This window comes from Gadus chalcogrammus, chromosome 16, assembly GCF_026213295.1.
Source record: "Gadus chalcogrammus isolate NIFS_2021 chromosome 16, NIFS_Gcha_1.0, whole genome shotgun sequence".
Lineage (NCBI taxonomy): Eukaryota > Metazoa > Chordata > Actinopteri > Gadiformes > Gadidae > Gadus > Gadus chalcogrammus.
The window spans coordinates 33,974,984-34,002,924 of record NC_079427.1 but is presented as its reverse complement, the minus strand read 5'-3'; the positions used below and the strand labels follow the sequence as shown (position 1 = coordinate 34,002,924).

Sequence of the window (27,941 nt, the reverse complement as noted above, 5' to 3'; positions counted from 1 at the left end):
GTGGGAGTTAGGTGGGGAAGGCTAGTGTGAAAAGGTATGTTTTGAGGGCAGATTTGAAAGAAGAGAGGGTTGGAGAGACTTTGATGTGGGAGGGGAGTGAATTCCAAAGGGTGGGGGCAGCAACTGAGAAGGCCCGATCACCCCAAGTCCGTCGCTCAGTCCGTGGAAATTGTAGCAGGTTGGCAGAATTGGACCTGAGGAATCGGGAGGGGGCGTGGTGATGGAGGAGGTCGGCAAGGTAGGGGGGGGCTAGGCTGTTGAGGGCCTTGTAGGTGATGAGTAAGATTTTGTAGTTGATTCTGTGTTTAATTGGAAGCCAATGGAGTTCACGGAGGACAGGTGTGATGTGTTCTCTGGAGCGGGTACCAGTGAGGAGGCGCGCAGCTGAGTTCTGGACATATTGAAGTTTTTTGAGGACTTTGTTGGTGGTGGACTTTGTTGGTGGTTGGTGAGGACTTTGTTGAGGACTTTGTTGGTGGTACCATTGCAGTAGTCAAGCCTGGATGAAATGAAAGCGTGGATGAGTGTCGCAGCAGCGGTAGTTGACAGGTTGGGGCGGAGGCGGGCGATGTTTCGGAGGTGGAAAAAGGCAGTTTTGGTAATATGGTTAACATGGGGGAGGAAGGAGAGAGTGGGGTCCAGGATAACTCCAAGGTTACGGATTTTGGTGGAGGGGGTGATGGTGGAGCCGTCAATGTTAAGGGTGAAGTTCAGAGTGGAGTGAGTGAGGGTGTCAGGACTAATGATGAGGATTTCGGATTTGTTGGAGTTGAGTTTGAGAAAGCTGTTTTGCATCCAGGTCTTGATGTCAGTCAAACAGTTGGAGAGTGTTGAGAGGGTGAAAGGACTGATGGTTTTGGAGGGGAGGTAGAGCTGTGTGTCATCGGCGTAACAATGGAACCGGAGTCCATGGTGACGAAGGATCTGACCAAGAGGAAGCATGTACAGAATGAAGAGGAGTGGACCAAGCACAGAACCCTGGGGGACACCGTGGATGGGAGGAGTAGTGGCTGATTGACAGTTGTTGATGGCGATCAATTGATGTCTGTCGGAGAGATAGGATCCAAGCCAGGAGAGGGCGGTGCCAGTGATGCCAAGGGTGGATTCGAGACGGGAGAGGAGAATGGAGTGATTGATCGTGTCAAAGGCAGCACTGAGGTCAAGGAGGATGAGGATATTTAGGGAGCCAGTGTCAGAGGATAGCAGAAGGTCATTGGTCACTTTGAGGAGGGCAGTTTCTGTACTGTGTTTGGAGCGGAAACTGGATTGGAAGAGTCCAAAGAGGTCGTTGGTGTCAAGGTAGGTGATGAGTTGTTTGGCAACAACACGTTCCAGGATTTTAGACAGAAAAGGTAGATTGGAGATGGGGCGGTAGTTGTAAGGGGAATCAGGATCCAGGCCGGGTTTCTTTAGTACGGGGGTGACTGATGCAAGCTTTAGGGAGGAGGGGACATGGCCGGAGGATAGAGAGGAGTTTACAGTGTTAGTGATGAGGGTGGAGAGAATGGGGAGACAGGCCTTTAGAAGTGTGGTGGAGAGCGGGTCCAGGTTGCAGGTTGTTGATTTCATGGTTGAGACTGGAGGAAAGATCAGAGGAGGTGATGGGAGCAAATGTGGAGAAGGATTGACCGGTGGTTAGGGGGGGATCCGGTTTGGGACGTAGGGCGGGGTCGATGGTCAACTGGCTGTGGATTGTGCTGATTTTATCATTGAAGAAGGATAGGAAGTTATTGCATTTTTCAACTGAGAAGGAGTGAGAGATGGTGTCCAATGGCTTGAGGAGTGTGTTAATGGTGTTGAAGAGGGTCCTTGGATTGCTGCTGCCAGACTGGATGATTCCTGAGTAGTAGGAGGAGCGGGCTGAGTTCAGGGTGTCATTGTATAGCTGGAGGTGTTGTTTGTACATTTCCTGGTGGACGGTAAGACCTGTTTTGTGGGAAAGCCGTTCCAGTTGGCGTCGTTTGGATTTGAGATGGCGGAGTTCGTCAGTGTACCATGGGGCAGAGTGGGAGAATGAGACCAATTTAGACTGAACAGGTGCAAGCTGGTCAAGGCAGGATGAGAGGGATGAGTTATAGCAGTTAACCAGGTAGTCGGGGGAGTTGTTGTGGGGATGGTGAGTTTAGCGATGGACTCAGAAAGACATGTGGAAAGAGAGGATGGGTTAATGGATTTGAGGTTGCGGAAAGTGATGGTGCATTTTTGCTTCTCATGGGGGGAGGGAGTGTGAGTTTGAAAAGTAATGGTCGGAGATGTGGAGGTTGTTACTGGCCAGGTGACTGATTGTGATGCCAGTGGAACAGACCAGATCCAGGGTGTGGCCTTTGTTATGAGTTGGAAAATAGATGTGTTGGGTGATGTTGAAGAATGAAAAGATTTCCAGAAGTTCGATTGCGGGTTTGCAGACAGAGGAGTCCACATGAATGTTGAAATCGCCCAGGAGGAGAACGGATGGAGATATAGCACAGAGCTGGGTAAGGAATGCCGATAGATCAGAGGGAAAGGCAGGGTCGGGCTTAGGGGGACGGTAAATGACTGCAATGACCAGGGGCTTGGGACCAGACAGTTTAAAAGAAAGGGATTCAAATGAAGAAGGGGTTGGGATGGATGTTGCACTGGTTTTAATGTCATGCCGATGGATGATGGCAATTCCACCACCAGAATGACCATCCAGACGAGGTTTGTCAATGTAAGAGTATCCAGGGGGCGTGGCTTGATTGAGTGAAAAATAGTCCATGGGTTTTCGCCAGGTTTCAGTGAGAGAGAAAATCCAGCTGACAGCAGTGGCACGGACAGGTAGCATCCAGCTGGTCACAAGCTGGCTAGCTAGGGACCAGTTTCCAGGGCTCTGTGGCTTATGGTGAAGCCACAGAGCCAGCACAGCGGAGGCAGAGGAGTGGAGCAAGCCGGTTGTAGCTACGCTGGAGACGGGGAAGACAGTTGGACGGCGCCGGGGGTTAGCAGCAGTCTAGCCGGCCAGCAGGTGTCATCCACCAACAGCTGCACGACTCCACGCACAAAAGACAAAACAAAACACGCAGACGTTTAACATTCAGGAACAAATAAATAAATAAAGAAAACCGACGAACTTACTTAACTTAACTTTGTAGTCCGATCCGAGGTCCAGAAGGGTTTCAGACAGAAGGTGTTGAAAGTAAGCAAAAGAAAACTGATGAAAAGTTAAAAGACTAGTAAGAAAAAGAAAAAGAAAATCGCGAAAAAAATAATGTTCAGAATGACGTTCCGGTGAGCAGCAGCAGCAGCAGCGTTCAAAAGGCAACAGCGTCCACCAACTGTATGACTCCACGTATAAAACACGTAAAAATGAAGAAAACTGGCACACTTACAATAGCGAAAAGTGACTATATATAACTAGTAAACTTAGCTAAACTACTAAAGACCAAAAAAAAAAAATAATGTTCAATGCAATCGTGAGAAATATTGAAAATACTGAATAAAAACAAGCCATACAGAGCGGCGTTAGACTCGCCAGCGTCCCCGTTACTAGGTAACGATGGATGAGGATTTCAAGCAGTTGATGGAGGATACTCTCAGAATTGAAGAATTGGATAGTGCAATTATGCGGATGTCTAAGGGGAAGCTACCAGGATTGGACGGATTAACCTTTTGAGTTTTACACATTTTCTGGAAAGAAATCTGATTACTACTGTATAATGCATTAACAAATTGTGTTTCGACAGGACACCTGTCTCCTACTATGAAACAAGGTCTTATTACACTAATTCCGAAGCCCAACAAGGATGAACTTTCACTGGATAATTGGAGGCCAATAACCTTATTATGTAATGATTATAAATTGTTGGCACACGTGTATTCAAACCGATTGGATGACAGTCTGCCAAAATTAATTGATGAATGCCAATCAGCTTTTGTGAAGGGTAGAAGTATCCATAAACATACTAGGTTGATTCTTGATATGTTAGTTTATAATGACTTCATTAATACGGATGGCTTTGTGCTATTTCTAGATTTTTACAAGGCTTTTGATTGTGTTGAATATCCTTTTTTGTTGGAAGCATTCAATTTTTTGGGCTTCGGGGAAAATTTTCGTAATGTTATTAAGATGTTTTTTACTGATATCAGCAGTTCTGTTTCCCTGAATCCTGGATTTACCCCTAGGTTTGAAGTACTGCGAGGCATCCGACAGGGATGCCCTATTTCCCCAAAGCTTTTTATATTGGCAACCCAATTGCTAACGGTTCTTTTCAATCATACCACGGAAATAGAAGGTATTACTTTTTTCAATAAGGAATTTAAAATAAGTCAATTTGCAGATGATACATCCATATTTTTAAAACATAAATCCCTAAATACAATCTTTTTTTTCAAAAGCTTCAGGACTCTCACTTAATATAAAAAAATTTGAACTTCTCCCCATTCATACTAGTGACGACTCAGTCATTGCTTCAATTAGAGTTGAACCTGATGTGAAATACTTAGGAATAACATTATCTAAAAACCTTATTAGAAGAGAAGACGTTAATGTTTCAAAACATGTGAAAAAATCCCTCAGTCACTGGCTGACAAGAGACCTTACAATTTTTGGAAGGATAATTTTATCAAAAGCAGAAGGTATATCTAAATGAATCTATCCTTGTCACTCCTTGTTCGTTTCTAACAACAATATTAGAAAAGCCAATTTAGTTATTTTCCAGTTCATATGGAGAAACAAAACTCATTATATTAAAAGATCTCAGTTGGTGAGAGAATATGAGCAGGGTGGTGTTAAAGCTCTTTACTTTGAAGCATTGGTCGGTACCTTTAGGATAAATTGATTTAAATCTTACTTGTCTCAGGCTACTTCAATGTGGTTTCATGTTCCTGGATCTTTGTTTAACAAATTGGGGGATTTAGACTTTCTTCTAAAATGCGATTTTGAGGTCAGCAAAATTCCCATTAAGCTTTCTAATTTCCACAGGCAAATTCTCTTATTCTGGAAGATGATGTTTACCCATAATTTTTCTCCCCATTGTTCAACTCTGGAATAATAGTCATTCTCATTAATAGGAAATCGATATTTAAAAATGATTGGTTTGAGAGAGGCATTATGTTTGTAACAGATTTATTGGACTGTAATGGTAACATTCTGGATTATCATACTTTTATACTTAAAGAGCCCATGCCATTAAAATCACATTTTTCCTGTTTGTTAAATAACGATAGGTCTGAATAAGTTTGTGAGCTGTGGTAAGTTTGAAATCTATGCAGTTTGTCTGCTGAATGCAATAGGCAATGAAAGGAAAAAGGCAGAAGAAATGAGCCAATCTGGATAAGGTGACACTGTGACGTAGCGTTGTCAAACTATTATTCATGGCCCTGCCCACTTGGTTGGTTCGTAACCACCCACAAGAATTCTGAAGGAGTCGTGATTGAGCTAGTGCTAAATGCTAATACGTGTATTGTGGTTGGTTAGTTCGTAGTAACAGGCTAGTTACAGAATTTTGAATGCAATGGCAGAACGACATCGAAGTACATGAACTGCGACATGCTGCCTGCCGCCGGTTGCCGCGAGGCACCACCGCCGCGAAGCACCACCGCCCTGCAGCGGGCAGCCGGGCGGTGGTGCCTTGCGCCGGCAGCAGGCAGCAGGCAGCAGGCAGTGCGCGGTTCTGTCTACTACAGATTGATGTGGAAGTGGAAGAACGTCGGAGAACCCGACGAAGTCCTTTGGGATTCATTATATCGTCTGGACGTGCACACAGCTTTTGGCCGTGATAATATGTATTATTTGATATAGATATATATGTATTATATGATATTATTTAGATATAGAGCTCCAGGACTGTAACGCAAGTGTTGTACACTTCCTTGTTATTTGGATAACCGTTCTGCTGTTGGTGTGATGCCGCATAACACGTCGGACTCTCGTCTCTGGTATTTCTACAACGAGACTCGTAGTGGGGGTTATCTCAGCCATGGTTGAGAATGAATTGGGGGGGAAAGGAACTTTGGCTTTGACTCCCTGAAGTAGGCATGAACCACAACATGGAGGAGAAAGGGATTGTTGACCGCGGTCGTCTCCCGACGGAGCCTCGCTGCCGATGGACCACCGCTTCAGGAGGCGGTGATTAGCGCTGACCGCTGCCGAGGCGTCGGGAAGCAGGGCTCAAGCGGGATACATTCGCGGCCAACAATCCCCTTCTCCTCCATGTCGTGGTTCATGTACTTCAGGGAGTCAAAGCCAAAGTTCCTTTCCCCCAATTCAATCTCAACCATGGCTGAGATAACCCCCACTACGAGTCATAGAAATAGCAGAGACGAGAGTCCGACGTGTAATCCAAATAACAAGGAAGTGTACAACACTTGCGTTACAGTCCTGGGGCTCTACATCTAAATAGTATCATATAATACGTAGATATCTATATCAAATAATGCACCTCCAGACGATATAATGAATCGCAAAGGACTTCGTCGGGTTCTCCGACGTCTCTGGTTCTTCCACTTCCACATCAATCTGAAGAAGACGCGGTCGTTTGAGATTCATAATAGCCTATCGTCTGGAGGCTCACACAGCTTTTGGCCGTGATAATATATATTATGATATAGATATCTATGTATACAATGGGTTTCTAAGAGCCATTGCGATACATCTACCGTAAACAGAGCGCATGGTACCGTGGCTACAAGCTGCTCAGGGCCAGGTGATAATATATATTATAGATTATATGATATAGATATCTATGTATAATATGGGTTTCTAAGAGCCATTGCGATACATCCACCGTAAACAGCGCATGGTACCGTGGGCTGCTCAGGGCCAGGTGATAATATACATAATATATTATATTATATTATATAGATATCTATGTATAATATGGGTTTCAACGAGCCATTGCGATACATCCACCGTAAACAGAGCGCATGGTACTGTGGCTACAAGCTGCTCAGGGCCACACCCCCACCCCCCTCCTTGACCTGCCTTGACACGCCCACCGTAACCAGAGCGCATTGTACTGTGGCTACAAGCTGCTCAGGGCCACACCCCCACCCCCCTCCTTGACCTGCCTTGACACGCCCACCGAAACAGCGCGTTTGGGGGAAGCTCAATGTGCGACTGGTTCGGAGTGGCTGTAACTCTGCACCACGGCTGAATTTCGGGGACGTCTTTGAATACTGTGTTTGTGGCCCACTAATACCTATATTAAAGCATCCATAAATAGCATGGCATGGGATCAACAAGGTAATTGGCATAGTTTTAAAATCTAGGATATATCATGATTATCACAGAGAGGCACTTATTGAGGTCCCAGATTCAGCAGTCTTATCTATTACACATAAAGCATTTCAGAAATGTATTAAATGGCCCGTCTCCCCTAAAGTTAAAGAAACTCATTTTAAGATTATTAATAATTTTTACCCAACAGCCGCATTTCTTCATAAAAGGTTTAGTTTTGAAATTGACCCCTGTCATTTTTGTGGTGAGTGTGAAGAAACCTTAGAACATGTTTTTTTTATGCCCCTTGTCCCAAGCTTTTTGGTCTGATATAAGAAATTGGCTATCACTAAAAGTACATGACATTCCAAAATTTGATATCTCACATTTTCTTTTTTATGGATAATTTGAATGCATCTGTGTCTGACATGATTAATATTATTTTACTTTTGAGTAAATATCATCTTCATTGCTGCAAGTGTAGAAAAAGCAAACCCTCCTTTAACTGGTTTCTACATGATGTAAGATGTTTTTCTTGTCCTTAAAAACAAAACACTCTAGCAGGATTGCAAGGAAGATAAGTGTCGATTTTTCAAAGTTTTTGTTATTTTGAAGATTAGTCCTTTTGGGACCTTGACGTCCCTGTTCCATGTGTTATAATTTGATTGTCTTGTAATTGTAAATCTGTCTTGCTATGGATCCCCCGGCCTAGGCCTTCATAATTTAGTTTTTCTTTTGTATTGTATCGGGTTGTTTGTCCCCTTACGAGAAGTTGTATTGTTTAATTACTGTTTTTTCTTAAATGTTCAATAAAAAAACAACAAAAAAAAAACGTGTAATCGGCCATTCGAGTCGGTCATTCTTTTACCATTCTGATTGGTGGAGGGCTAGCAGCTTGACTAGCGAATCAGTGAAGCCCGGAAGTGAGGATGGTAAACATACCAGATAAACAGTGTAATCGAAGAAGATGTCGACACACTCTCTCAACGCATTGTTTGGCATAGTTTTGATGATTGACCTTGGATTGAATAAAATGGATCAAAGAGCTAGAGCAAATGTTTTGGTCTAGAGAGGACCTGCTACTTCCGGTTTTCGTGTTATTTGGCTCACAATACAGATTAGCGCCGCTTGTTGTTTTGGAGACATTACATCTCGCACAATTGCGGAACGTGTGGCGTCGGCTGTAATTCCGTAGGTGTGTACCGCCCATGTCGGTGTTCGAGTCGGCCAGATTAAATAGCCCGACTTCATTTACCGACGCAAATCGGGCAGTTGGTCCGGTGTGTGGTTGCCTTTAGAGTTATACAATAATTATAAAAAAATAACTGTTCACACGATCTGGTTGTTATTGTGTCCAACCAAGAGTGACAGCTGGAGATAGGAGACTTGATTGATTTTCTCAAAATCAAGCATTACTTTGTGTTATCCTTCACCCAAAGAGATTTGGGTGAAAGAGCGTCACCCTTGATTCGACACAATAAGAGACTAGGATCAAGCAAAAGGTAAATAAACAAGGTTTGGTTTCTCTGTAGGGATCCTTTCCATAATGTTTGAATATTATTTGAGTCTTTAAGTGGCAAAAACAAGCACTGCTAGAGAACATACATTGAAGTGTTACTCCTTATTCAACTGGATCAATGCTGTCCATATAAAAAAAAATGGTTGACCCAGGGCTCCAGACTAACTTTTTCCTTATATATACTTATATATATACTTATATATATTGGTGCGCCTAAATGTTTAATTTGGGTGCACCAGCACGTATTTATGGTGCACCCAAGTTTTGAGTTGTTGAGGGGGGGGTGGACCGTGCCTGCCTTGCGCTAAGTTGTTGACGGGGGGGGGCAACCCGGGCAGCTGCACCGGTTGCACCGTCGATATTTACGCCATTGATTAATAATATCTTGACCATTAAATAAATGCCTTAAATAAATGCCGAATCTGTATCTCTCATAAAGAATATCGTCAGACAATGCCATGGGATCGGTTCTGTCCCGAAAAACCCTCTGTCTCCGGAGAGACGCCTGTACGAGAAGTGCGCCGAGGTCCATGGGAACACCCACAAATGGTGACGGCATTATCGGAGGAGGGGCTAGGAAGCTGCGCACGCCGATATAAGTAGCCGATCTCCGGGTAGACTCGCTGAAAAGCTGCTCCCGACCAGGTTTGGTTGCGAGCGTAAGTCACCATGGTGATACAGCGACGCTTAAAGAGATTGGCCGTTTCTCAATTCGCGTACTTGTGCGTGCTCGTGTGCTCGTGGACTCGTGAAACGTCATCAGTCGTTGCCCGAGCACTGTTCCAATTCGAAGCACGCATCAAGCGAGTACTGTCGTAAAACCCGGAAGTGTTCTTGAAGCGTGCTCGATCTCGCTGTTTCACCGAGCACGCATCGGAGGTGGCTCGTGTGTGCACTCGCAGCAGTACAATGGCGGACAATATGGAGAAGACGCACAACTGTAGCTTAAGTTACTCTTAACTTATATATATATTTATATATTATAATAATAATATAAGATAATATATAAATATATATAAAATCGTGTGTGTATAGCTTATACACATGACAGGACACGCATATCTTTTCAATTTTTATTCATTCAGAATATTTACATACTATTTGAAAATGAAAGAGGCTGGGATTTTGTTTTATATCATTTGTTTATATTGTTCAGTAGTATATGCCTAAATGAGGCCGTAGCAAAGTTAACGGACGAGCAGAGGTGGTGACGTCATCGAGTCCGCTGCTGTTCCAATCGCAGGTACGTACTCGCGTGCTCGCAAGTATGTGCTTGAAGTACAGACTTGCCAAGTACGTGCTTGCAAGTCATCGAGTCCGTAGTACGCGTGCTAGGAATTGAGAAACGGCCATTGACTTTCATGGTACAGCTAACCCAGGCTTTCAGCTCAACATACCTCGCTAACCCTCTAATCGAGCTTCGTAGTACAGGCCCCTGGATTGGGCTTCGCGGGTTTGTTTACCGGCGTTGCTATTGTTACCGGTCTTGCGTGTTCCAACGGTTTATTAGGTGTCTAATAAATCACTGTCTAATCAATACTTCATTCACTGCCTCTTCCGTGGTTATTACAATATTATGAATGTGGTGTAACTGTTTTAAGTAGAGTTTGGGAGACCTGTAGGATGACGTCAGGGGTGGAACGTGAGGGTAGGAGGAGCGGCGGGAGTTGAGTGAGGAGAGGCTCTCGTTGAAATAAACATTCACGCTTTACAGTTGGACTCCGCGCAAGTTATTGAATAACACGACATGGTGTCAGAAGTCCTGTAGTTAGCGTGAGGGAGAAGCCACGGAAAAGGACCATTTTAAACCTGCGAACTAAAGAAAGAGAAGGTCAGGATGAGCGACGGAGAAGAGGATAGCAGCAGAGGTCGGCATCCAACGGCAGCAACAACGGGACCATGCGCTACATTTAATATCCAGCCACCGGAATCCTTCGACTTTTCAAAGCCGCAAGAGTGGGATAAATGGATCCGGAGATTCGAAAGATTTCGCCTGGCAAGTAACCTACATGCAAGCTCTGAAGAGAACCAAGTCAATACATTGATATACTGCATGGGGGACGAAGCGGATGACATCTTACGTGGGCTAACTTTAACGGCTATTCAGGAAAGCACTTACAAAGTGATGGCTTTCAAAGTTTCTTTGTGGTCAAGAAAAACGTAATTTACGAGCGTGCTAAGTTTAACATGGGCATATAGAGAGAAGGAGAGCTAGTAGACTCGTTTGTCACTGCTTTATACGCGCTAGCAGAACATTGCAGCTACGGTGTGCTACATGACGAGCTTATCCGAGACAGACTCGTTGTTGGACTGTTAGATAACCGGCTGTCCGAACGCATGCAGCTGGACGCAGACCTTACCTTGGACAAAGCTGTTAGAATGGCACGCCAAAGTGAGGAGGTCAAAAAGCAGCAAGTTTCACTGCGGGGTGACACCAGAACACAGGCAAGTGATGCTAAGTCTGTGGATAGGGTCAGAATGCTCAAGACCAGCAAGCCTGCTACAAGCGAACAGCACGTAAATGAGCCACACAATGCCCGAAATAGCATAGGGAAAGCGCAGCGTTACAAATGTGGCAGTACTCCATCTCATCCTGCACGAGATTGTCCTGCAAATGAAAGTAAAAGCCATGCATGTGGCAAAATGGGTCACTACAGTCGCGTGTGCAGAGCACCAAAATCTGTGCATGAAGTTGAAGAAGAGGAGGACGATGCAATCTTCCTTGGCAGCATCACAGCAAATGGTGAACCATGGACAGTCAGCCTAGGCATCCATGACAGCAGTGTGACGTTCAAAATCAATACAGGTGCCGACGTCACAGTCTTGCCACACGCTGTGTTCCTGGAGATATTCAAGAACAATCCACCAATACTCCGAAAAGCAACAAAGCCACTCTTGGGACCAGGTAAGAGTCCACTGGATGTTGTGGGCGTTGTTAGGCTGCTGCTGAGGAGAGTTAAGAAAGCAGAGATGGAGGACGTATATGTTGTGCGTAATCTACACACTGCCTTGCTGGGAAGATCCGTGAGCTGTAAGCTGGGGCTGGTTGCCAGACTGGACAGTGTCACTGTGGAGGCATTAAAGCAAACCTACCCAAGAATATGCAGCGGACTTGGAGAAATGCGTCAGCCATACGCCATAAAGCTGGTGTGCTGGTATCGTGGTGGTGCCAAAAAAAACAGGTGCTGTACGCATATGTCTGTATACATAGTATGTCTGGCACCAGCCAGAGGTTTACTCTGCCCTAAACGAAGCCTGTCCCCCAGGCTACAGTTACTTGGAGGCAGCCCGCAGAACTGGACGCGGTGGTGGCCTAGCTGTCATCCACAAACAGGACCTGGAGTTGTCCCCCATGGTGCTGCCTACAACTTCCTCCTTTGAATGTCTTGCATTCACATGCAAGCCCCCCTATCCCATGACTGTTCTACTCATATACAGGCCCCCTAAACCCAACTCTGCTTTCATCCCGGAAATGTCTGATCTCCTCACAACACTCTGTACTACCTCTGCCAATACCATCATTCTGGGTGATTTAAATATTCATGTTGACACCCCCTCATGCCAGCCCGCTGCTGATTTTCTTCAGCTGCTAGACTCCCTCAACCTACAACAACATGTTGATGCCCCCACACACTCCAGAGGACACATAATTGACCTGGTCATCTCAAACTCCGCCCCCATCAGCAACCTACAGGTCTATGATCTTGGCGTCTCGGATCACAGAGTTGTGTCAATGGAGCTCCCTTTTCCTTCCTCCCACACCAAACCAAAGCGGCAGATCCACTTCAGGAATGTGAAAAATATCAACATGGATGCCCTGGCCCTGGACCTTCAACATCTCTCCTCTGGCTCAACTGACTCCCTCTCTCTTGCTGACTCAGTGGACTTATACAACCAGTCCCTGAGCAGTCTCCTGGATCTCCACGCCCCCTTAACATCGAGGTCAGTCTCCTTCTCGCGCTCCGCACCCTGGTACACCAGTGAACTACGTACAATGAAGGCTGCTGGGCGTGTCCTTGAGCGGCGACTCAAGGCCTCTGGTCTGACCGTTCACAAACAGGCATACAGGGAACACGGGAGGGCTTATGCTGAAGCCCTGAATAATGCACGGTCCAGGTTCTATTCCGCAATAATCAACAATAGCCCTGGTAACTCCAAACAGCTCTTTTCAACTGTTCATCACCTTCTCAAACCCCCTTTACCATCCCAATCTGATGTCACCACGGAGAGGTGCAACATGCACATCAACTTTTTTAAACAAAAAGTGAATAACATCCGCTCACACCTCTCCATCACTACTGCCCTGCCCCTTCAAACTGCTGACCCACCGATTGACTCTGTCCAGACCCTCTGCTCCTTCTCCAGCATCACAAAGGAAGAGGTGGAGGACGTCATCAGGAAAATGAAGCCATCCACCTGTGCACTAGACCCCTTCCCTACAGCTCTGCTGAAGGCCAACATCTCTGCTGTCTCTCCACTCATCACCAATATCATTAACCACTCCCTCCTGGCCGGCCATATCCCATCTGCATTAAAAACTGCTGTCATCAGACCAACATTAAAAAAACCTACCCTTGATCCAGAAGTCCTCTCCAACTACAGGCCCATCTCAAATCTCCCATTTCTGTCAAAAGTTCTGGAAAAAACAGTTGCAGCACAACTCCAGGATCACCTCATACAACATCACTTGTTTGAAAAATTCCAGTCTGGTTTCCGCTATGGCCACAGTACAGAAACAGCCTTGGTCAGGGTCACAAATGACCTCCTGATGGCAGCAGACACCGGCTCCCCATCTCTCCTCATCCTCCTGGATTTAACAGCTGCTTTTGATACGGTTGACCACAATATTCTCCTTCACCGCCTGCAATACACCATTGGACTATCAGGAAATGTAAAGAACTGGTTCACCTCGTACCTCACTGACAGAACTGAGCACGTTGCCCTGGGCAAAGCAAAATCACACACCAACAACGTCACCTGCGGTGTCCCCCAGGGCTCGGTGTTGGGCCCCACACTGTTCTCACTGTACATGCTCCCCCTGGGTAGTGTCATTAGCAGGCATGGCTTGTCTTACCACTGTTATGCTGATGATACACAGCTCTACATCAGGACAACCCCCACTTCTTCTGCCCCTCTGCCAACATCCACACTGACCACCTGCCTGGAGGAGATAGAGGCGTGGATGAAGCTCAACTTCCTACAACTTAACAGCCATAAAACGGAAGCCATCCTTATTGGCACGCCACATCAGCTCCGCTCCCCCACCATCACCAATATCACCTTCTCTGGCAAAAACATCCCCCTTTCCACATCCGTCACCAACCTCGGTGTTAAAATGGACCCACAACTTAATTTTGACACCCACATCAAACACCTCTGTAAGACAGCTTTATACCACCTCAGGAACATCGCCAAACTCCGCCAATCACTCACCCTGGCTGATGCAGAGAAGCTCGTCCATGCCTTTGTCTCCTCCAGGTTGGACTACTGCAATGCACTCCTCATTGGGATCCCTGGCAAGAGCATCCAGAGGCTCCAATACATTCAAAACAGTGCTGCCAGGGTCCTGATGAGGGTGCGCAAGCATGACCACATCACCCCCATCCTGAAATCACTGCACTGGCTCCCTGTCTCACTCAGAATTGAGTACAAGGTCTCCCTCCTCACCCACCAGTGCCTTCACGGACTTGCCCCCCTCTACCTTCAGGAACTCCTCACCCCCCCGACAAACTCACGTACACTCCGTTCAGGATCCACTCACACCCTCCAAACCCGACATACGAAGCTGTGCACCATGGGTGATCGGGCCTTTTCTGCTGCTGCCCCTAGACTATGGAACGCCCTCCCTGACCACCTGAGGGCTCCACAGACAACAGCTCTTTTTAAACGGAACCTCAAAACCCATCTCTTTAAAAGAGCATTTAGCTAAACTTTCTTTGAGGTTCCCCCTTTTTAATAGTTTTTTTGGTATTTTTTTTCTCTGAAGCACTTTGAGATTCTTGAATATAAAGTGCATTATAAATAAAATTTATTATTATTATTATATGTGTTGATCTCACTAAACTGAACGAGTCAGTACGTCGGGAGAAGTTTATCCTGCCATCAGTGGAAGAAACACTGGGAATGCTGGCTGGAGCCAGAATTTTTAGTAAGCTGGATGCGAATATGGGGTTTTGGCAAATTCCCCTAACAGATGATTCAGTGAAATTGACAACCATCATCACACCCTTTGGACGCTTTTTCTTCAAGCGTCTTCCTTTCGGGATAGCATCGGCTCTCGAGCACTTCCAGAACAGAATGGTGACAGAGGTCACAGAAGGGCTCGAGGGTGTGGTGTGCCACATAGATGATGTGCTGGTGTGGGGACGTACACAGGCAGAGCATGACGACCGCCTGCATGCTGTGCTGGAGAAGATCCAAAAGGCAGGCATCACCCTGAACATCGAGAAATGTGACCTGTCAAGGTCAGAGGTGAGCTTTCTAGGCCATGTGGTCTCTGCCAGCGGCATCAGCCCAGACCCAGTCAAGACAGAGGCTGTAAAGAGGATGCAGGAACCGACAACAGTGAGCGAAGTAAGATCCTTTCTCGGCATGGTGAACCAGCTGGGCAAGTTTATCCCGCAGCTGTCGGAGAGGGACAAACCCCTGCGAGATCTCCTGTCGAAAAAGAACTGCTGGATGTGGGACATTGAGCAGGCCAAAGCATTTCAGGATCTGAAGAATGCATTGACGTCGCCACCTGTGCTAGCCATGTACGATCCTAACAGAGAATGCAAGGTTTCAGCAGACGCATCGTCATACGGGCTTGGAGGAGTGCTACTACAAAAGTGGGACGAAGAGTGGAGGCCAATAGCCTACATGTTGCGGTCTCTCACTCCAACCGAGCAGAGATATGCACAAGTGGAAAAGGAGGCATTGGGACTGACCTGGGCCTGCGAGAGGTTTCGCAACTTCCTGATTGGAAAACACTTCCAGCTGGAGACGGATCACAAGCCTCTCTTGAGTCTCCTGGGGTCTCAAGCTCTGGATGCCCTACCTCCTCGGATCCAGTGCTTCAGAATGCGTCTGATGCGCTATTCCTACTCCATATCTCATGTGGCAGGGAAATCTCTGTGGACGGCAGATACACTGTCACGGGCCCCATTCGAGAGAGCAGAGACACCAGCTGAGAAAGAGCTGTTTGAAGACACTAATATCTACGTTGACATGGTAATGGAGAACTTACCTGCGAGCACCAGCTATCTAGCTGAACTGCGAGACGAGCTGCAGAGGGACAGTGGGTGTGCACGGGTGATGCAGCTGTGTTCAGAAGGATGGCCAGCCCATGGCATTAACGAACCTGCACTTAAGCTGTACTGGTCTGAACGTACTCTTCTCACAGTTCAGCATGGTCTACTGTTGAAAGGACAAAGACTCTTTATCCCCTCAACAATGAGAAATGATGTTCTTGTCAAGCTGCACGAAGGTCATCAAGGTGTGGTCAAGTGTAGAGAGAGGGCTCAACAGTCTGTATGGTGGCCAGGGCTGAGCCTGCAGCTGAACGAGGTGGTTCTGAACTGCCGGGCATGCTGCCAGGAGAGACAGAACCACAGGGAGCCGCTGACGCCAACACCGTATCCAGGCCGACCATGGCAAAAGTGCGGAGCAGATTTGTTCGTCCTAGAGAGCAAAACCTACCTGCTAGTAGTGGACTACGCATCAAGGTACGTGGAGATCGCACTGTTAAGCCATACAACATCTAAGGATGTGATCACTCACTTCAAGTCGATTTTTGCACGTCACGGGATCTGTGAGACACTGGTCACTGATAATGGGCCACAGTTCTCAGGAGCTGACTTTGCCAACTTTGCTGAGTCCTATGGGTTTCGTCATGTGACCAGCAGTCCAAAATACCCCCAGGGGAATGCTGAAGCTGAGCGGGCAGTACAGACCGTGAAGGGGCTCCTGAAGAAGTCGGGTGTTGTCTTGCCCTGCTTGCATACAGGTCTACCCCACTGCAAAATGGATACAGCCCGGCTCAACTTCTCATGGGGAGGCGACTTCGCACCACTGTGCCTATTCTGCCTGCACTGTTAGAGCCTGCTCTTCCGGATGGAGACGCGGTACTGCTGAAGGAGGAGGAGAGGAAGAGGAGAGATGCACAACACTACAACCTGCGACACCGTGCACGGAACCTCAACAGCCTCACTTCTGGGCAGGACGTGTGGGTCACAGACCAAAAAGCGGCTGGAGCTGTCATCGGAAGTCACACCACACCTCGCTCATATCTGGTGGAGGGACCCCACGGGATCATCAGGCGAAACCGTCGTCATCTCATAGCCATGCAGCCTTCCCCAGACCAAAGCAACAGTGGTGCAGCTGGGCAGAATCTAGTAGGTGTTCCAGAACGACCTGCAGCAGCACCACCGCAGCAGAATGTTCCAGAACCACCATCTACTCCTACAGTTAGAACCAGGTCTGGGAGAGCTGTGGTAAGACCGACCCGGTTCGACTTGTAATTTTGCTTATCACAGACTTTACAGAGACCTAGAGACAATCCAAAAAAAAAAAAAAAAAGACAAATATGTGTTTGATACTGTTATTGAGCCACTTTATTGTTGCATTGTCTGAATGTAAATGTTCACGTTTCAGGGTTAGAGTGAGCATAGACAGTACAAGGTGTTTTGTATTGTAGTTTGTATTTTCCTGTTCCGAAGCAAGGTTAAATTGCTGTGTGTCTGTTGTGAGTGTGAAGATATATATATAGGAGCAGACCTTCCAGCCACAGGGGCAAAATAATCCCCTAAGGTCCTGCGGAATCAATGGCAGTCTACCCATTGATTCTAGAAAGGGGAGATGTGGTGTAACTGTTTTAAGTAGAGTTTGGGAGACCTGTAGGATGACGTCAGGGGTGGAACGTGTGGGTAGGAGGAGCGGCGGGAGTTGAGTGAGGAGAGGCTCTCGTTGAAATAAACATTCACGCTTTACAGTTGGACTCCGCGCAAGTTATTGAATAACACGACAATGAATAGACTGCTCTGTAAAAAAATAAATAATAATAATTATACCAGATCAATTTTCAGTCGCACCGGTGCGCCCAAATAAAATATTTGGTCGCACTACCCCGAATTCTAGGCGCATGTGCGCCCCAAATTAGGCGCACTCTGGAGCCCTGGGTTGACCCCAATGAATGATGGGAAAATAGGGTTTAGTTTGGAAGTCCAGAGGCCTTCCTTTATTCCTTGATTGATCCCTTGATTTGAATTGCTGTTGAAAGTGCCCAGTTGTGTAAGGTCTGTTGATCAGTGTGATGGTGTCTGCAGAGTGGTGGAGGAACTATGCAGTTGAGCACTACGGTCCAGACTCGGTGTGTGTGTACCAGCGGTCCGCCTTCAGCATGGAGCAGTGTGACAAGAAGATGACCTACCCTGACTGGGGGTCAGGCTGCTACAAGGTACATGCACACCCGCACGCGAGCACACTATTAAACTCAACTACTTAACACACATATTAATTATGAATAAAGAAAAAAGATTGAAGGCTCTGTCGTTTCTGTTTTAATAATCGTATGGCTGATTGGACTAAAAGACGTATAAGCCAGGAGGTCAAAACACCAGATTCCACAACTTTGAACCCGCCCAACTTAAGGATGATAACTTGTCTTTATGCTGAACATTCACTCGGCTACAGTCATTGACACCAGGTCATTAAGTCGTTGGTGTGGCAGCATTTGGTTAAAAAGTGTTTTGGCTTTGTTAGAATGAAAGGCCTACGTTATTCTTCCTGTTGGCTGCTCCGTCTACCTGGGAGTTGAAGGCCCCCTGGGAGTGGAGGATGGATCTGACTCGGCACCTCGGCCTGCATCTCAGCGTCCTACACTTGGACCCGTTTTATTAAATACAACAAAGACAAGAAGTGAATTTCCCGACGTGCTGTCTTTGTACTTCGCTGGCCATCTGGTCTGGTGAGACCTGCTTTACATTGAAGCTGTAACCGAGCTCGACTCGGACCGTGCGGATCTGAACTCCGGACTTCTTCCAAACAGCACTTGCGTGATATTAAAGGGACACTGATATTAAAGGGTTGTATTTTTTAATGGTCTTGCATCATTCCATCATTTCCCCCTGAGACGGGAGAGATCCGTATCTACCTCTAACACTTTCTGCTTTAAATGATGTAAAATTAAGATTTTTGCGTCATTTGTAGCAGGAAGTGAAGGGGGAGGGGGCTCTAAAAAAACTACAAGCACATAACCAGTGGGTGGGACTTAGGGGTGTATGGTATAAACGGTAGAGAGTACACCGGTGTGAATTTGCACTACGGTATGGATTTTGACGTGACCGTGTGACCTGTAGATCACACGAACGCTAAAGAAGCAATGATGTAGTACCAGAGAAGCAGTCGTTTATTCATAATATCATCCGGTGCACACAGCTTTTGGCCGTGTTCTATACGATACTCTAGAACACTCCCGGAGCTCCGGCGGGAGACCTGGAGCTCTATATCTAAATGTTATAATATAAAGAAAAAAGGATATATAATAATAATATCATACAATATTTTATAATATACTATAGATACCTATATAAATATTATATTATTTAGATATAGCGCTCCGGGAGTCCGCAAATGGCAACAATCACTTCTCCATGCTGCAGTTCCCTCTGGACTGCAGGGAGTGAACGCTGATTGGCTACTATATTGGCCGGTGAAATTGTCCTTTAAGAATGTTGCGGCTTCCGTAGCATTTCAATTGGCGTGGTAAAATAAAAAGTATCCCTCCTGCTTCCGCCAGCTCTTTCCCAAAGAAACCCTATCCTGATTACCTGTGTAGGTAGGAAGTGTGGGCAGACCCAATCTGTGCCCGGCCGTGACACAGACAGAATCAGGCCCCAACATAATCATTCCATGCAAGATAAATCACGCAACACGGAACAAAAAGATTGTACATTTCCCCAACTAAGGATAAAATTAAGAGTAGATTGCACTCTAGAGTTCATCTAGTTTACCTAGATTGAACGTGCAGATTTGAAAATCAATGCATATATTGAGGTTTTTTTTAGGTTGACTACAGCACTATTTGAAAGGAACACATCCATGTGCGGAAATCCTTCAGGTGCGCTGCTGAAAAGCGGTTGTTTATCTCAACAAATTGTGTGTGTGTGTGTGTGTGTGTGTGTGTGTGTGTGTGTGTGTGTGTGTGTGTGTGTGTGTGTGTGTGTGTGTGTGTGTGTGTGTGTGTGTGTGTGTGTGTGTGTGTGTGTGTGTAGGTGGTGTGTTCGCACCAGGGTCTGGCTGTGTACGTGGAGGAGCGCTCGTTCCCATGCGTGCGTCCTGGTCAGCTGATCAGTGTGAGTGTGCGTCTGAGCGGCTGGGTCTATAACGGCATGCTGGTCTGTCCCTCCTGCGCCGACCACTGTGACCTCTGCCCTGAGCAGGCGGTGCCCTTCAACGCAACCCGAAGCACTGCTATAGGTCAGTCTGTCCTCCCCACGCCGTCAATCACATTTCAGTCAACCAGGAACAGACATTCTCAGAGCATTCCACTCCCTTAATGCTGGCTGATGGCTATGGCATTTCTAGCTAACTTCACTCAAAAACACCTTTAAATATGTAATCAAAAAGTATTATTTGTTGCAACTACAAAATACTGTATGTAGAGAGATGTTTTCAGAGTGAAAACCTGCTGTGTTCCAGACCCGTGCTCCGCAAGTCCTGGTCTGGCTCTCACTGTCCGGCTGCTGCTGGTCAGCCTGCTTGGCAGCCGGATTTCCCTGTGACGCTCTGCAACACAGCTGATGGAGAGCTCCTCCTCTAGGGTACCGTCTGTCTCTCTCTGTCTCTCTCTATCTCTGTGCTCCCTGCGCTCTCTTTTTATGCACAATTTAAAGTGGAAAAGCCAGATCTCGAAAAGATCCCAAAATAATGAAGTAACGATTTTTTACACTGGATAAAAGGCACCTACATTAGCAATTTTATTTTTTTATAATGTGGTTCAATATGCGAGAACTTTTGATAGAAACTCACCTCTCTCTCTCTTTCCTTCTCAGCTAACCATAGTACCAGGTTGCCATGGTCCCCAGGCAGGGTTTTTCATCCCTCCATCACGAATCCTCAGGGAAAATCCCCACAATCCTTTTCTGCTCAGATCTCAACAGATAAAGGCACTGTTCCAAAACGGACAGTAAATGTTGGAACACACACAGATGCAGCGACCAGTGACCAGCCGAAGCTGTCTTAGCCTTTGGGACAATGCTAACGCTAGGTGCCATCCCAGGACATGAAACAGTAAGCTGATGATGGCGATGCTGACTCACTGTGTCATAAAGTGAGAAGGCAACTCCATCCTGATTCTTAGTGACTACCGCTAGCCATGCTAATGCTAAGTTGGCTAATGCTAACTAAGCTGACTCCTATGGTGCTTTTAACTTTAAAGTTTATTCAATAGTTTAGCTGCGGTTTATCAACATTTTAAGCACTGTTTTCTGAATCGTTTTTTGTACATATGAAAGGGTGTGAATGTGATGTGGGACTGGTGGGCCAGTGTCCAGTGTGCGAAATACCCAGTGTGTATCAGGCTGGGGGGGGGGGGGTATTTAGTTTCCAAATCCTTTTTAGCTCTAATATTTTGTGATCTCACAGCTGGCTATGGGCATAATAGCTTTTTAGAATACAAACTTATTGAATAATGAACTTAGTTTTATTTTTTACATGTTTCCATTTAAGCAATTATCTCCAAACAATATTTGGTTTTGATTAACAGAAATATCTTAATTTTACAACATGTTCATGAAAACCACAGCGATATAGTCTGAGTTGAGTTTATGGACACGATTGTAAATCACCTGTTGAAGTTGCTTTATGTCATGATGCACCTCTATCAGACTAAAGCACACGAGAAGCTTTAACAGGATGGTAAAACCAACGTAACTGTACAGTGAAATGTGAAAAGATAAACCCTAACTTCAGCCATTCCTACTGTATAATTGCTGGTGGGGGTGTGCACGGGTACACGTGTACATGTGTAACCGGTTAGTAAATCATAACCGTTTAGGAAAAATAAGCAAACGAAAACCGTAATGAAAAAATGAAAAAACGCTGCGCCATTGTTTCAATGGGAACCGCGACGGTCCATACTTTCAACATATTTATAATTCGAAATTCGTCCCAGCCTTTATACCACGGATACTCTAGGGTCTATAGCATATAACCGCTTTTTCTGATTACAGTTTAATGTAACTAAGCTGACAACATCCTAATTTGCACTGCAACTGCAAATTAACCCCACGGAGATAACCATGGCAACCGGTCACAATGCTTCATGGGGAATCCCTGCGGTGTAGAACAAACCTATAGAGTGGCGAAGTCACGCCCCTTCCGGTAGAGCTCATGGGACCTATGAGATCGAAAAATATGAATGGGTGTCAATGGAGAGAAAATAATTATTTTCTGGTCCCAGTCTTTATATGCCCTGGATTACACAAATGTTGTTTGTGGATTTAAAGGATAATTTTTCATGCAAAGAGTTTGACCGTTTATTGTGCAATTGTTCAGATAAAGGCTGTAGAGAAAACACAACGAGAAAGACTACACGGCTCGTATGTGACGTCACGCTCCCTGCGACTGGCGTGGAGAAGACCGACAATCTTCCCATCGGCCTAACTGAAACTCTGCACGTGCCCCGACTTATAGTGGTTTTCACCTCTTTCGATGCTTTTATCCTCCCCATGGAAAAAGCTGTGAAGTGGGGCAGAGAGATCGCCATCTCTGTGCCGAGTTCCAAGTGCGGGTGTGGTGACGTATATCATATGCGTCGAGAGCAGCGAAGAGCTGTAGTTCACAAAGCGGCCTCACATAAAACCTAAAATTATCAAACTTCTTCACGAGATTTTTTAGTTTTCTTTGCATGAAAAATTATCATTTAAACCCACAAACAACATATGTGTAATCCAGGGCATATAAAGACTGGGACCAGAAAATAATTATTTTCTCTCCATTGACACCCATTCATATTTTTCGATCTCATAGGTCCCATGAGCTCTACCGGAAGAGGCGTGACTTCGCCACTCTATTCCGTGCGGCCGGATTGAGACCCGAGGGAATTGATTTACAAAACCATGCGCATTCGATTTACACATCAAGGTGTTGTTTCTACAATGTATTTTTTCTTGACTCTTGCTGTTTTTATTTGATGACACTTATGCCAATTTATGACATTTATTATTATTTATTCTTCTTCTGCCCGTCTTTATCGATTTAGCAGTTTAGGCATTCAGGGGTTCTCAAGTTTCAATCGGGGGGTCTCAAGTTTCAATCAGGGGGTCTTCAATTTGGGGCTCGCCCCCCCGTATTCGCACACTGCCAGTGCCCCTGTTTAATTTATTGAAATGTCTGTTATGTAAGCGTGTGTCTCCCCATTTTCTGATAATTTGACTGCACAGGCAATTTATTCCCGTCAGTACAATCCAAAAGCCAATTCAACTATACAGCCAAGTCAAAACAAAGCATACTTAAAATTAAGTTACCTTACCAAATTTTGGAAAATTAATCCCGGACGAGCCCCCATATGTCACATGCTGGCTCTAGCATGCAACATGAAATGGGGGAGACCACGCCGTTTTACAATAATAAAAGAATTTATTATAGTACGAAGATAATTTTACATATAATTAAATAGAATAAAGATAAAGAAGTGTGGTATAAATCAGTTAAATGTAAAGTAACCCAAAGTGTCATGCAAAAGTCAGTCTGTGTGTAACCAAACAAAGGACAAAGAAAACCAACACGCCGGGAGGAGGGAGCGACCATGACTGTTGTGAAAGCAGGCTTTTAACCTGCTGCCAACACAGGCACACCTGAACTGCATCACCTATTAAGAGAGAGAGAGAGAGAACAGGCAAACCAAACAGCCAGGGTGGAGTCAAAGCAAGGGTGGAGTCAAAGACTCACCAGGGTCGTCACAATGTCCTTATGAAATTGTTTTATTTCAGAAACCATTTTTTTTTAATAAAAGAATGCTGTCTCTTGACATTCATGTTGATTTCTTGTTTTAACCTTGACTTTTTAACATGTTAAACAACCAAATAAATAATTTAAATCTACCGCAAGTAAATCTAACTTTCCCTGAAGTAAAATAAGTTTCTGCCCCTTAGCCCTATACAACCACTACCCAGGCCTTAGTGTATGGGTCTGTCCCTTAGCCCTATTTAACACTAAGCCTTAGTGTATGGGTCTACTCCTTAGCCCTATGTAACCACTAAGCCTTAGTGTATGGGTCTGCCCCTTAGCCCTATATTACAACTACCCAAGCCTATTTGTATGGGTCAGTCCCTCAGCCCTATACAACCACTAACAAGGCCTTAGTGTAGGGAGGGACCAACATATTTTCTCTACTCTAAAGATTCTAGTCGGTTGGACTGAATGGCCATTAGGGGTAATTTATGACTCGAAGCGACTTACCGTAAGTCCATTTGTCAGAAGAAAGAGAAACAACAAGATATCGCTGTAGGTACAGTAAGGATGTTCATAGAACCAAGTGCTAAGCACTAACAATCACCAGGTTAATGCATTACAACAAAGGTAGCTAGGGTAAGATAGTAGATAAGTACCATTTTTAAGTGCCAGGACGTACAACATATAATAAGTCTGTAAGAGGGGATGGTTTTAGGGGAGTAAGGGAGGAGGAGGGTCGTTTGGGGGTAAGGGAGGAGGCTATGCAGAGTCCAGGTGAACTTGGCGGTATATATTGAATTAGCCTAATAGTTGTTTCAATGACTGCATGCAGTCAACAGCTTACTGGTCTCAAGAAATTGTATCAACGACTAAAAACATTGTAACAATTGAACATCTTTGATGCCTCCCATCTCTTTTATTCCCTCTCATATCCCACCGCCCGCATCCTCCTGTACTGTGACAGGAGTGTGCTCTAGATTTTCCTGCCAGGATCTTGAATCTGTTCCGGTGTGAGTACCAGATGTGTTCGGCTGCCAGATCGAGTCCTAGATGCGCAATAATGACGCACTTCCTGTAAAAGATGTCATTAAATGCGCATGCGCGCGTCACTCAGTAGCCGGTGTGTCAGCGATATGTAAATGTATTCATTGCTAAGAAGTAAGTAGTTATTTAGCTGTTGATAAACAGCTTTTTCAATGATTTTGCTTAAAAAATGTTAAGTTAGATATGGGCCTATAATTGTTCATGAGTGATGTATCTATATTGTTCTTTTCTTAGAAGTGAATTGATGACTGTTGATGACTGTTTTTTTGAACAAGCATTGATTTCATACATCTACAAGTAAGTAATTTAATTGCTGTATAAAATAAATCCAAGTCATACAAATGCTCAAATTAATACCTTAAATGGTATTGGTATTAAAATGTATTTAATTAGTCCTTCAAATGTTTTATAAATGCCAATACATTGGGATTGGGATTTTGTCAGACATTATTTTCTCATGTTATTTATAAATACCGAAATAATTTAAGCAGAAGCATCTATCAGTCAAAAATGCATCTCAAATGTACACCTTAGTCAGTTAGTTCAGTATGGCATTTAATGTGGTTTTAGAAATTCAAGTCTGAGTCCATGACTACACCAAGATTTCTGTCTTGGTGTGTGCTTTCTAACATAACAGCTGTGCACTGACTTTTAATTGTTCATCCCTTGCACCAAAGACCATTACTTCAGTTTTTTCATTGTTCAATTGAAGACAATTTTGGCACGTCCAGTGATTGAAGTAGTTATTTAGCTGTTGAAAAGCTTTTTCAATGATTTTGCTAAAAAATGGTAAGTTAGATATGGCTTGATGACTGTTGTTTTCAGAGCCTGTGGGAATACACCTGTGTGATATCGCCACTGCAGGCATCATGAAAAAAAAGAAGTAATAATATACATATGTCAGTGTGTGTGCTCGTGTGTGTATCCAAACACATACACTGCAATTCACATACACACATACAGCTCAATGTAAATCCATGAAAACATCATGTTTTGATCCCGCGGCCAATTGAGGATATATTCATGAATGTGATAACACATTATATACATTCTTATAGGCCTACCTTGAAATTTTTATTATTTTACAGATGTTTGTTAAATTATAGAGCAAAGATAACCCTAGTGGAAAAGAGGAAAATGTTACATTTTTTATTGTTATTAGTTGTATAGGCAAGGTTACAATTCATTGAACATCTGGAAAATCATAAAAAAAAAAAATCTATTTTCAAGGAATAGGATGAATATCTAATATGAACACATTCATGAATTCATCCTCAATTCACCATGGGATCTAAACATGCCGTTTTTTATGGATTTACATTGAGCTGTTCCTCAGTTGTATCAATGTATTGTCTTATTTATTCGGTTTTGTATGAGCAAATAAAATCTCATCAATCATATGACTGTCCAAGTTCTTCATTTTCAGTTAATAGAAACTAGAAAATACTGTCTTAATATCTAACTTTAACAATACCAATCCTTACTTTAACATATGTGAAAATAAAAATATGCATTCATCAGTGCTTTTAAACATGTTTCCAATGGCTTTGTGAGAAAACGGGCTCCGTTCAATGAAATCAAAACCAAAACTGATTGAGCACCATTTATAGACAACCCTTCCGGGTTTGTCCGTTGGCTTGTGTCGATACGTCAAGTGTCGATACGTCATCTGTAAGCGCAGGACCCCGAGCCGATCTGGAAGCCGAACACATCTGGTACTCACACCGGGAAGGGTGTGTAGGGGCGCCTCATGGTGAGTCTGCAACACTACTAGTAGTTCATGGTGGAGAACTCTGCCTCCCAGCTGTATGTGGAGCAGACCATGGTCCACAATCACCATCGCAACGGTCTCAGTACATACAACGCCTACTGCTTTAGAGCGGCCCGTGTGAGGAATGAACATGTAAGAGCCTGTCGATACTTGAGTAAAAGCATTTTTTGCTGTCTTTACTGTTTACAGCACTCAATTTTAAATATATTTCAGTATTTCTGACAGTTCTCACCTCTTCCCTGTTTGTTATTGTATCTCAATAACTCGCGTCAAAATGCTTATCGGAATGCAAGGATACAACGCCTGCAAATTGTCTCCCAGAATCCTGGGCTGATAAACCAGTGCCGTAATGGCTAGAAAAGAGGAGGTGGGGGAGGAGGAGGAGTTTGGAGGTCACCAGGCCAGGCCTTAATCCGTCACTTAAAACATATCAGACACCATCTGTCATGGGATTAAGAGAGAGAAACAGAGGAGGGGGGAGCTGGGTAAGAATAAACATTGACACGCACACATATTTGTGCTTTACATATTGTGTTTACATATAATGTCAACCACTGGGCCTCTCATTCAGTATGTTAACATGAACAGCTTAAACCGATTCAAGCCTTAGTTTGACTATGCTCCTCAATCGGACAACTTCAATTGTCAGAGTATACACGGCGGTGAGATAATCGATTCATTGGCTGAAGCATGTCATACCCCGGTACGATAGGTGGCGCTGTACCCATTTCAACTAGGGGTAATAGAGCCACCGGCTGAGCTCTTTATGTCACCAGCAACAACAAACTGTTCGGGTCCATGATATTCTCCGACGCTCCATTGTTGCGACCTCTCAATAACCCGAAAAATTTCCAAAAATAAACCCTCCGCTCCCACATCTCCTTGTTCCGATCATATAGGCTTTTGTGGATCCCCTCCAATAATCTAAGATCTGAATCCACAATAACAAACAAAATTACTTTTCTCTTGTCTATTAACACATTTCAACGTTGTCGGCCATGTGTCTGCCTGGCAGGGAGTCTAGTGGCGGAGCTCCTGCGCCAACTGCAGAGTTCCTACGGCGGCGGAGCAGCTCCTGTGGTGGTGGAGCTCCGGCGGAGTCCGAATACAACAACAACAATCCCTTTCTCCTCCACGTCACAGTTAATTCGGGACTTCTGAGAGTCCAAGCCAAAGTTCCTTTCCCCCAATTCTTCTCAACCATGGCCGAGATAACCCCCACCACGAGTCTTAACTTATTGTTGAAGGTACCAGAGAGTCGGAGAACCAGACACAGTCTTTAAGATACATAATAACTGGGAATATGCCCGTCAGTTTGGTCACGGCGCGATAAATAAAGATCGTAAACTTGTCGGAAGAAAAAACAATTGTTTTGACAGATGTGCCCGAAGTTACTACATTACAACCTTGTTGATGACCAACATTTAGAAAAAAATGTACTTTTAATTTAGCCTTAGGTGAACGGGGTGGAATCGAAGCGTATTGTGTACTTCCATCTGCAA

At 44.8% G+C, this 27,941-nt stretch overlaps 1 protein-coding gene across 3 annotated transcripts in view; it reads left to right on the top strand.

The window, feature by feature from the left end:
* Positions 1-26,217, top strand: part of lmln (leishmanolysin-like (metallopeptidase M8 family)) — a 48,328-nt gene extending 22,111 nt beyond the window's left edge. For 2 of the 3 annotated variants that reach the window (XM_056611574.1, XM_056611575.1), the window contains exons 14-17: positions 17,996-18,126; positions 19,943-20,147; positions 20,370-20,491; positions 20,723-26,217. In XM_056611574.1, coding sequence (XP_056467549.1) covers positions 17,996-18,126; positions 19,943-20,147; positions 20,370-20,452 — 419 coding nt within the window. In that variant the 3' untranslated portion in view covers positions 20,453-20,491; positions 20,723-26,217. The remainder of the gene's footprint in view (positions 1-17,995; positions 18,127-19,942; positions 20,148-20,369; positions 20,492-20,722) is intronic. The other variant, XM_056611573.1, reaches the window with a different exon arrangement.
* Positions 26,218-27,941: the final 1,724 nt, after the last annotated feature.